The 11,547-nt window shown below is 40.0% G+C and overlaps 1 protein-coding gene across 1 annotated transcript in view; it reads left to right on the forward strand.

Annotated features, from left to right (window-relative positions):
• The window catches only part of USP54 (ubiquitin specific peptidase 54), a 178,262-nt gene that overhangs the window by 135,961 nt on the left and 30,754 nt on the right, over nucleotides 1-11,547 (forward strand). The window contains exons 4-9 of the mRNA XM_012663346.1: nucleotides 5,486-5,620; nucleotides 7,194-7,307; nucleotides 7,436-7,518; nucleotides 7,933-8,038; nucleotides 8,152-8,298; nucleotides 9,882-10,031. Coding sequence (XP_012518800.1) covers nucleotides 5,486-5,620; nucleotides 7,194-7,307; nucleotides 7,436-7,518; nucleotides 7,933-8,038; nucleotides 8,152-8,298; nucleotides 9,882-10,031 — 735 coding nt within the window. The remainder of the gene's footprint in view (nucleotides 1-5,485; nucleotides 5,621-7,193; nucleotides 7,308-7,435; nucleotides 7,519-7,932; nucleotides 8,039-8,151; nucleotides 8,299-9,881; nucleotides 10,032-11,547) is intronic.

Genomic DNA, 11,547 nt, shown 5'->3' on the forward strand with positions numbered 1-11,547 from the left:
GGGTTGGGATTTTGAACCCAGTTTGGCTCCAGAGTCCATGCTCTTTACAGTTACATTATGCCATCTCTGAGTGGCATGCTGTCTTCTCAATCAGGGTCCTCTGAACCACAGAACACAGAAGGTGATTTGAGTGACTATCTTCTTAATTCTCCCTAGGATAGTGTGTAAGTAGTACTATCCATAGGAGAGGAGTTAAATTCATTAGTTAACAGTTGAGGCCTTAAAGTATTAGGACTTAATTCTTAAGGAAACCCAGTTGAGAAAGATTAAAGGGGTCGAAGTTTGCAAATGTCAAATTTGTACAGAGCTATCCTGGACACAATTTTCTATTGGTTTGTTTTGGAAACAGTTTTGGACTCTGAACAAAGGATCAAACCTCACCCATCCTTTGCTCCGAGAATTCAGCCTATGTCAGCAGTAATGTCTTACCAGTAACAATTGAGAAAGAGTAGTAGGTTGGGATATGATAGTGGTCACTAAGTTTTGCTAAGCTGGAGTGACTTTCAGCAAGTCATCAGGTTGTCAGGTCACTATGCAATTTGTAGAAGTGGTCACTGCTTTTCCCACCTTCCTTTTCCTTTGTTTCTCTTTATTCCTCTGAAGTTTCAAAATCCCTTAGGTCACTGGACAGATATCCAGCTTTTAAACTGTGGACCTAAACTTTCCTTTTGGTCAAGTTAAAGAGGTCACTGATAGACATTCTTTCCCTTCCAGCAACAAATTATGGAAGGCCATGCACTGCCTTTACCTGACCTTATATTAGACTTGTATATAGATTTCTAGGTTGATCCAAAATAACTTGGAGTAATTATAATAGATTTCCCCAAAGCTTATTAAATAATGCTAAATATGTATTGCTGGCACTGCCTCCTCCATATCCTATGGAATCATTTGTAGGGAAATAATAGGTTACACAGTAATCTGTTCTTGAGCTACTACAGGGGTAGATATTCACTGTGTATGAGGAGGAAAGATGTTAGTGAGAGAATAGAACAGTAAAAACAGTTTTGAAATTAGCAGAACTAAATTTATTAATAATACTATTTTGCTCTAACCAGTTATATAGTACATTAAGAAAATTTTTCAGCTTTTCTAGATGATTCTTGTTTAAAAAAGAGATAGGGAGACTGGGCGCAGTGGCTCACGCCTGTAATCCTAGCACTCTGGGAGGCTGAGGCGGGTGGATCGCTCAAGGTCAGGAGTTCGAGACCAGCCTGAGCAAGAGCGAGACCCTGTCTCTACTAAAAAAATAGAAAGAAATGATCTCAAAAAAAAAAAAAAAAAAAATATATATATATATATATATATATATATATATAAAAATTAGCTGCGCATGGTGGCGCATGCCTGTAGTGCCAGCTACTCGGGAGGCTGAGGCAGAAGGATCGCTTGAGCCCAGGAGTTTGAGGTTGCTGTCAGCTAGGCTGACACCATGGCACTCTAGCCCAGGCAACAGAGCAAGACTCTGTCTCAGAAAAAAAAAAAAAAGAGATAGGGAATTTAATAATGTTACCCTTTAATAGCTCTGCTCACATCACATGATGAATCGATCCATCCATTCATTTATTCAAAAACAGTTATTGGTTGTCCTTTATATGCCAGTATTGCCCTAGGTGCCGGGGGTATAGCAGGAAATAAAAGGATTAAAATTTATGTCCTCATACTTATATTTTAGAGAGTGGAGTCAGACAGTAAGTAAAATACATGGTATGACAGACAGTAGTAAGTACCATAGAGAAAAATAAAACAGGCTGGTTGTGGTTGCTCATGCCTGTAATCCTAGCACTTTGGAAGGCTGAGGCAGGAGGATCACTTGAGGCCAGGAGTTCGAGACCAGCCTGAGTGAGACCTTGTCTCTGTTACAAAAAAAAAGAAAAGAAAAATTAGCCAGGTGTGGTGGCACGTGCCTGTAGTTCCAGCTACTTAGGAGGATTGTTTGAGCCTAGAAGTTTGAGATTGCAGTGAGCTTTGATGATGCCACTGCATTCTAGCTCTGAGTGATAGAGCGAGACCTTGCCTCAAAAAAAAAAAAAAGTAAAACAAGTAATGAGAGTTTGGGAAGGGAGAGTGGAGCTTGCAATTTTAAATAGGATGATCAGGAAATACTATACTGAGAAGGTAATATTGGATAAAAACTACAAGAAATGAGTGACTGAGCCACACATATCTAGAGGAAGAGTGATCCAGGCAGAGAACTCAAGGGCAAAGGCCCTGGGTCCAGAACATGTGTGGTGGGGCATGGAGAGGAGCCAGTGAGGCTGGTGTGAGGTGAGCCCAAAGTGAAATAGCAGGCCAGATTATGTAAGGACTTACTACTTTGGCTTTTACTGTGTATGCAATGGGAATCTTTTAGAGGGTTTTGAGCAGAGGAGTGACATGATCTGATTTATATTTTCAAAAAATCATCTGACTGCTGTGTTGAGACGACTGTCTCCTCAGGGAGACAAGATGATCAGTCAGGAGACTATTACAGTCATCCAGTGAAGAGATGAGATGGCTTGGACTAGGGTGATAGCAGATGAGGTGGTGAGGAGTGTGAAGTCTAGGTGTTTTTTGAGGGTGGAAATAAAAGGATTTGCTGATAGATTGGATGTGAGTTTAGAAAACAAGAGAAAGGTCAAGGATGACTTCTATTCGGGAGGCCTAAGCAGGAGGATCACCTGAGACCAGGAGTTTGAGGTTGCAGTGAGTTATGATGATGCCATTGCACTCTAGCCTGGGTAACAGAGTGAGACCATGTCTCCAAAAAGAAAAGAAAGACTTTCAAGGTTTTTTTTCTTTTCTTTGTTTTTTTTTTTGAGACAGAGCCTCGCTTTGTTGCCTGGGCTAGAGTGAGTGTCATGGCATCAGCCTAGCTCATAGCAAACTCAAACTCCTAGGTTCAAGTGATCCTCCTGCCTCAGCCTCCTGAGTAGCTGGGACCACAGGCAAGAGCCACCATGCCTGGCTAATTTTTTGTTTCTACTTTTAGTTGACTGGCTAATTTTTTCTATTTTTAGTAGAGACGGGGTCTCACTGTTGCTCAGACTAGTCTTGAACTCCTGACCTCAAGCGATCCTCCCACCTCGGTATCCCAGAATGCTAGGATTACAGGCATGAGCCACCGTGCATAGCCGACTTCCAAGGTTTTTGGCCTAAACAACTGCAAGGATGGTGTTGTCATTTACTGAAGTGGGGCATAATGCAGATGTATCTGATTTTAGGGGGAAAGAGAAGAAATTTAGTTTGGGGCATGTGAAATTGAGACATCCCTATTGATACTGAAATGTAGATGTCCAGTATATAATTGGATATACAAATCTGGAATTCAGGAGGGAGATTGGGCTGTTAATGTATATTTGGGAATTGTCAATTTATGTATGGTATCTAAAACCGTGATACTAGATGAGACCACTACGAGTATAAATGACTATAGGGAAATCAAGAGGTCCAAGGCCTGAATCTTGGAATTGAAGAGGAATCAGTGAAGGAGACTGATAAGGAGCGTCAGTGAGATAGGAAGAAAACCAGGAGTGTGTGATGCTCTAGAAGCTAAGGGAAGAAAGTATTTTAAAGATCAGCTGAGTCAAATGCTGCTAATAGGTTAAGTAAGATAAGAACCAAGAATTGACCACTTAAGGTTGGTGGGGCTTCCTATTCTTAGATCACATAGGTAGATTTGTAAAGTGGGGTCTCATTTCTGGTCTTGTTGGTAATGTGTCTGAAAAATAACACTGAGTTCTTTTTAATATGAAGAAACTACTAATAATTTGGAGTAAGAAACATTCTTCCGGCCTGTTAGTATGTAATACATTGCTGAGTAAGTCATATATCTGGTTGGTTTAGTGAGGATCCGAGATTCGTGATGTCAAGGAGCACATTCTATTCTTAGGGGAGGGTCCAATACCACCTAAGAAGGACTCGGCAAGCTAGGTGCCATTTGTTGCCACCTTTAATTTTATTCTCTGGACATTGTATTAATCAGGGTTCAGGTATAGGCAAAGATGGAGAAGATAGATGTATTTAATTACACCAAAAGAAAAAACTGTGCATTAGAATACACTATAACGAAGATTAGTAGACTAGGAGAAGATATTTGCAACAAGTAATACTTACAAAGAAACCAGAAAGACTAAAATGTAGTTAGAAAGATTAAGATATTTACCAGTCTGACTGTATTAATTTTTGAAAAGACTATGAGGAAGTTTATATTGTATACTGGTGGAAGTATAAGTTGGCATTGTCTCTTTATAGTAGCAAAATAAATAAATAAATAAATAAATGACAACATTTCTGTCAATAAAGAAATAGATAAATAGATGTACCAGGTCTGTGTATATCATCATGACTAGATCTCAGAAACAATGCTGAATTAAAAAAAAAAAACCCACAAATAAAATTCAACGTGATGCTTTTTATATAAATAAAAAGTACACATACATACACACAAAAGTATACTATGTATTATTTAGGGATTATATGTGTAAGGGTATTAAAAAGAGGAGGTTACGCAACAAATTCATGATACTAAGTGGCTGGTAGAGAGTAGGGCAGTCTTGGCTGGGCGCAATGGCTCATGCCTATAATCCCAGCACTTTGGGAGGCCAAAGCAGGAGGATCACTTGAGGCCAGGAGTTTGAGACCAGCCTTGGCAACACAGCGAGATTCCATCTCTACAAAAAATTTTTAAAAATTAATCAGGTATGGTGATGCATACCTGTAGTCCTGCCTACACAGGAGGCTGATGTGGGAGGATCACTTGAGCCCAGGAGTTTGAGGTTACAGTAAGCTATGATTGTGCCATTGCACTCCAGCCTAGGCAACAGAGCAAGACACTGTTGATTAAAAAACAAAACAAAACATGTTTGTTCTGTGCCTTAACAGAATGAAATGATTAGATCAAAATGTGGGGCATAAATAGGGCCTATTATATTAATACAAAGAGGATGGTGGGGTGATGGAGTGTGAGTGTGGGCAGTCTTGAACAGGGCAGTCTTGAATAGGAGTGTGTAGTGTAGACTGGAAGTAAACCTGTTGGGATGTCTGTTTCTGGGTGTTAGACACAGGTTTTGGTTGTATCCTTTGTGCTTTTTGGTAATTTTATATTAGCTGAAAAATTTAAAAGAGAGAATCCAAGTTTCATAGGATGACCCCCAGGGAATGATTTGCCAATCCGTATGTAACTTATCCTTTTTCACCTAAACATATACTTCTGTCTGTATGAGAGGAAATGAGGTAACTGTATTACGTTAATTCATGACAATGGGTTCTCCTAATGTGTCCTTGACAGCATCACACTCAGGCGTAGGATTAAGGATCATTATTAGCACAGATTCTTACTCTTGATTTTTTTTTTTTCTTTTACTGTCTGCAACCGTATCAATCCATGGGAAACACATTTGGTTCCATAGCTATCAGCATGGAGATGCTAGCATGACAGACTAGAATGTGTAGAAACTTAATAACCGCATTGCACTTTTTCTCTTGTCTAACCTTTTCCCTACAGGGAATCTTTAACCAGTTTCAGTGTAGTAGTGAAAAAGTGCTTCCATCTGACACTCTCCGCAGTGCTCTGGCAAAGACTTTCCAGGATGAACAACGTTTCCAGCTGGGAATTATGGATGATGCCGCGGAGTGCTTTGTAAGTGCTGGCCTCCGGCCCTCTTTGATATGGGGTGGGATTGTTGATGGTCTCCATCAGGGACTGGCTACTTTAAGGTGGAATTTAGTGTGCCCTTACCTCTGCAGCTAGAACTAGGAGGGGTTTCTATAGTTTTTCAGAGCTCTAAAGTGTCTCTTATTGCAGGTGAATTGCCTAGGGGGTTTATTATTTTTTCCTTTAGGCTTAGGGTTGTTTTGTGCTTGACATTGCATAAAACAGCAGCTCTTCCCTTCAGAGTAGCCAGGGCTCATTAAAATACAAATTGCTGGGCTGTACCTCCAGAGTTTCTGATTTAGTAGGCCTGGTGTGGAGGCCCAGAATGTTCGTCTCTAACAAGTTGCCCGGTGATGCTAATACTGATGCTGCTGGTCTGGGGACCACACTGTGATAACTCCTCCATTTCTAAAGATAATTAAACAGGGAATAACTGAGTCCCTAGCACAAGTATGGTATGCTATATATTAATAGATAGCCACCTTGTCCCTAGTGCCCCTGATTCTTCTGAACTCTGTGTTCTATCCATCAACCTTCAAAAGATTCTCTATGTGTCCATTTAGAAAATCTGAGAGTGATATACATCCCATCACAGGGACACAATTAGAGGTACTTCTGAGAAACTGGATCACTGATACATTGCTGGTGGGAATGTAAAATGGTGTAGCTACTCTGGAAAATAATTGTCAGTTTCTTTAAAAACTAAACATGCAAACTACCATACGATCTAGCAGTTGCATTCCTGGAAATGTATCCCAGAGAAACAAAAAGTTATGTTTATATAAAACCCTGTGTATAAATGTTCATAGGAGCTTTATTCATAATAGTAAAAACTGGAAACAGCCCAAATGTCCCTCATGGCTAGATGGTTAAACAGACTGTGATGTTTCTATACCATGGCATACTATGCAGCAATAAAAAGGAACTATTGATTTACACAATTTATGTAGATCTCAAGGGAATTATGCTAAGTGAAAAGTACAATATCAAAAGATTATATACCATATGATCCCATTTATACAACATTCTTGAAATAACAATGATAGAGATGGGAAAACAGGTTAGTGATTGCTAGGAGTTAGGGGTGGGGTTGGATGGGTAAGGTTCTATAGGGGTAGCATGAAGGAGCCTTTGTGGTAATAGAATTGTTCTGTATTGATTGTGGTGGTGGTTACATGACTGTACTTGTGATAAAATTGCATAGAGCCACACATACACACAATCACACATACACAAATGAGTGTATGTAAAACTGGTGAATTGTGAATAAACTCTGTGGATTGTATAAATGTCCCTTTCTTGGTTTTGATATTGTATTATAGTTAGGTAAGAGGTTGCTGTTGGAGGAAACTGAGTGAAGGGTACATGGGACCTCTTGTACATTTTTTGAAACTTACTGTGAATTTATGATTATTTCAAAGTAAATAGTTTAAAAAAAAAATCAGAAGTATTTCTACCTTCCAGGAAGACTGCTGTTTCTCTGGGTAAGCTGCTTACTGATTTGTATATTTGTCTGTTAAGTATTGTTGGTGTACTGCTTTTGTTCTTTCCCTGTCAGGAAAACCTCCTGATGAGAATTCACTTCCACATTGCCGATGAAACCAAAGAGGATATATGTACTGCCCAACACTGCATTTCCCATCAGAAATTTGCAATGACATTGTTCGAGCAGGTGAACCCTATCTCTATCCCCATCTTTTCTTAGTCCTCTTCTTCAAGAACACTTTATGCTGGGTCGTGGGGTGCCAAAACAGTTCATGACTGTGGCTTCTTGGTTTTGCTTTTTTCTCCCTGGTTCAGTGTGTATGTACTAGCTGTGGCGCCACATCTGATCCACTGCCTTTCATCCAGATGGTACATTATATCTCTACCACTTCCCTTTGGTGAGTCTTACGGGGTTCTCTGTTGTACCCTTAGGCACACCTCCAGTTGATTGAGTTTTAACTGTAGGCATTCAAATAGCTGATATCCCTATTGATGAGTCTATGCTATATTGTGGATACTCAGAACAGTAATTTAAATATAACTTTTGTTCTCCTTCTTTCCTCTCCCATGGCTTTCCGTAGGCTCAGTTATGGAGGAATAGGGATTTTATGAGCTTTGGATTTTGGGACAGGTAGAGGTACTCACTGTGTTTGTGAGATACTAAGCCTGGTCAGAACAAGGGGTTTTGGTATAGTGAGCAGAGGAAGAAAATCAAACATGTGAGTTAGGAGTTTACATGAATGGTGTATTTGATTTAGCAGTAACTCAGTACAACTCCCACCATCATCTCCCTTCTGTTCTCCATCTTGAAGCAATCAGGCTATTTGTATGCTGGAAAGAAGAGAAAAACCTTCACCAAGTATGTTTGGTGAGCTGCTACAGAATGCCAGTACCATGGGGGATCTGCGGAACTGCCCGGTGAGTTAAGTTGGGTTGGGATTTTGAGTAGGAAGGGGAACCCTGGGATTAGTGGAATTGAGGCAGAGCCAGTTCAGGAAACTTGTTGAACTAGCCTTATATATGTGTTTCAGAGCAACTGTGGAGAGAGGATCCGAATTCGCCGAGTACTGATGAATGCTCCACAGATTATCACAATTGGGCTGGTGTGGGACTCGGATCACTCAGACTTGGCAGAGGATGTTATCCACAGCCTGGGTACCTGCCTTAAGCTGGGTGATGTGCGTGTTAATTACCTTTATCTCTGCTGTAAGAGTTCTTGTGTCTCAATATTGCTTAAGGGCAGTGAGAACTGAATGAAAAGGCATGTCCTAGATGACAATTATTATGGAGTTTTAGACAGATAAACTTGTATATTTGTGTGTAGATAAATGTGCATTCATGTACGTGCTCACATACCTCCTTTGCATAGGTGGCAAAGGAGAGAAAGGACAGGAAGAGCTTAGCTACTGATAAAAAATCAATCAGTTAATTCATAGAATTATCGAATACTCATTATGAGTTTATACCAGCATACAGTAAGGCAGTGTATTCAACTATTGGAGGTTTAAGGTCGAAGGAGTGGACAGTCCTGACTAGAACTACTGTGGAAGGTGAAGGAAATAAAAGTTGGTGACCTGAGCCCCACAACAGGGAATTCACAGTGAGGAATCAATGTCTGTTGAGAAGGTGATGAAAGAAGAGAATTGGAAGAGAATTTAGTGGCTTAGTGGTTTTCTGTACATCTATTCAGAGAAATAGACAGGGAAAAAGACTTTAGACCTGGGTCTCTACCTTATCAGCTCCATTCCCTAGTATAGGTACAGCCAGGATTTTCCTTTAGTTTAAGAGAAGAACCAGAAACTCTGCGATTTTCTTCTACCGGTTTTCCCCTGGGATAGTCCTGTGACTAAGGAGAGCTTTTGTTGTTGTTTTTTAATGTCATTAAGCCACAACTGAGAATAAATGAACTATATGGGATCTTATTTTAGGTTTCCTTCCCGAGGAATCTGACTGGAGTAGGCTGTGGACAGTAAAATCTCCTTTTTTCTAAATTCCTGTAGCCTACATATTCTGTACTGTAATGGTTTAATTTTTGATTGTTTTCTCAACCAAATAAGTTCCTCAAGGCCAGAATCCTTTTCTTCAGAAAGATTTTTTTTTTATATCTATTAGCACTTAGGACTGTGCTAGGCACCTAGAAATTGAAAAGCTGATAAACCAGCATGGCTGTATTGTTCCTCCTCAGGGCTTTCTTACCCCCTACTTAGGTTCTCAACAGGAAATTTCATTTATGGGGCCAGCTGATAAAAAACCTTTGAAACTAGAAAGAGTTGGTTTTTTGTTTTGTTTTGTTTTAACTTTCCTGGCTCCTTTTATGATGGGACCCAGTAAGAAAATATTACTGAAAGGTATGTTAGCCAGGCGTGATGGCTTGCACGTGTAGTCCCAGCTACTTGGGAGCCTGAGGTAGGAGGATTGCTTGAGCCCAGGGGTTTGAGGCTGCAGTGAGCTGTGATTGCGCCATTGCACTCCGGCCTGGGTGGCAGGAGGAGACCCTGTCTCTAAAAAAATTTAAAAATAAAAGAAAGGTATGAAGAAACATTATACCTACAAGTTTACTGGCCATTATCCATCTTGCTTTTCTCTACTTTTTGCTTTTGTAGGTTAATTTCTGATTATTAGTCCAGACTAGCAAAAAATCTTAGACTGGAGGGAGAAGCAAGTCAGTGCCTTAATTAAGAAATGTTGATGGAATCTGGAACTGAGAGATGATGTGAGATGATTATCTGACTGTTCTTTCCTTTCTATTCTTTCCTCACAGCTGTTTTTCAGAGTGACAGACGACCGGGCCAAGCAATCTGAACTCTACTTAGTTGGAATGATCTGTTACTATGGGAAACACTATTCTACATTCTTTTTTCAAACAAAGATCCGCAAATGGATGTATTTTGATGATGCTCATGTCAAGGAGGTAGGAATATTTAAGCCTTCTTGAAGTGTTTGGTGACTATGACAAAAAACCAAGGATAATTATTTGTCTTCAGTGTTTAATTTTCATAATTTTGAATGGTGATTCCCCCCAAAAAGCTCTGTAAGACATAAGATATACTTTATATTTTTCTGTCTATTGAATTTGAATTTATCAGTCCTTTTTTTTTTTTTATTCTGTTGCCCAGGTTGGAGTGCAGTGGCAAGATTATAGCTAACTGCAGCCTCCAACTCCTGGGCTCAAGCATCCTCCTGCCTCAGCCTCCCAAGTAGCTGGGACTACAGGCATGCACCACCATACCTGGCTAATTTTTTCTATATATATTTTTAGTTGCCCGGCTAATTTTTTTCTGTTTTTAGTAGAGATAGGGTATCGCTCTTGGTCAGGCTGGTCTCGAACTCCCGAGCTCAGACGATCCACCCCCCTCGGCCTCTCAGAGTGCTAGGATTACAGCCACCCCGCCCGGCCATGATTGATTGTTATCTCCCTGAAGAGCCCTATCACAGATTAACATGTTTTTTGGGATTGTGTAGGGAAAGTAGGGCTATAATTATACTTAAAGCTGGAAAGTTGGTACTGTTTAAACCACAGTGTCTGGGGCTGAAGTAGTTTAGGTGATCTGCATGAGTTAAGAAGCCCCTTATGATAAGGTTAGCAGCTAGGGGGACATGGTATGACTATAATCTACACCAATCCATGGACTTTAAGCAGTATGTTCCACAAATAGTAAAGTCTTTGTCAAATTGCCTCATTATTTTCTTCTTTGTATCTTTTGTGGTGTTGTAATTTGGGACAACTTATATAAGTTCTTCGAGCTTTAGGTTTTTCATTTGAAAAATATCCTTACAAGGTATATTAAATAAAATATACATGTGAAAAGCATATAAATGTTTTAATTAAAATAATGATAACTCAGTTAAAAATATACTGAACCTCTATTATGAACAAATCACTATGCTAATTGTTCATCTCTAAGAGCGCATCATCTAAAAAATGTGACTGGTCATCTAAGAAATGTGACTGGTTCAAGCTGCTCAGGGTGGGGTCAGTTTGGGGATTTGGCTGGAGTATTTCCTTGGCTGTTCTGTCAGTCTTTCACACTGGTGGCAGAGTTGTATCCAGCACACGGCGAAGGCCGAGAAGTTCAGCTGTCTATTCTAAGCAGTTTGACATTTTATGTCCTGCCATGTGTGAACTCTGAAACTGAAAGTCATGGGTTCTGAGGCAGTCTGTGAGAATTTCTGTCTGCTCTTCAGCTTTATTAGAGTGATTTTAATATTTAGGAGACAATTATGGAAATGCAAATTTCTAGCGAGGTCTTCAATCTAAAATCTGTCAGAAGAAACTGATCACCAAGGCTGCTGTATTTCCTTTACATAGCATATCTACCTTTGAGAACTTTTTTTTTTTGTTGCCCTGGCTAGAGTGAGTGCCGTGGCGTCAGCCTAGCTCACAGCAACCTCAAACTCCTGGGCTCAAGCAATCCTTCTGCCTCAGC

Source organism: Propithecus coquereli, unplaced genomic scaffold, assembly GCF_000956105.1.
Source record: "Propithecus coquereli isolate 6110/MARCELLA unplaced genomic scaffold, Pcoq_1.0 Scaffold80, whole genome shotgun sequence".
Taxonomy (NCBI): domain Eukaryota; kingdom Metazoa; phylum Chordata; class Mammalia; order Primates; family Indriidae; genus Propithecus; species Propithecus coquereli.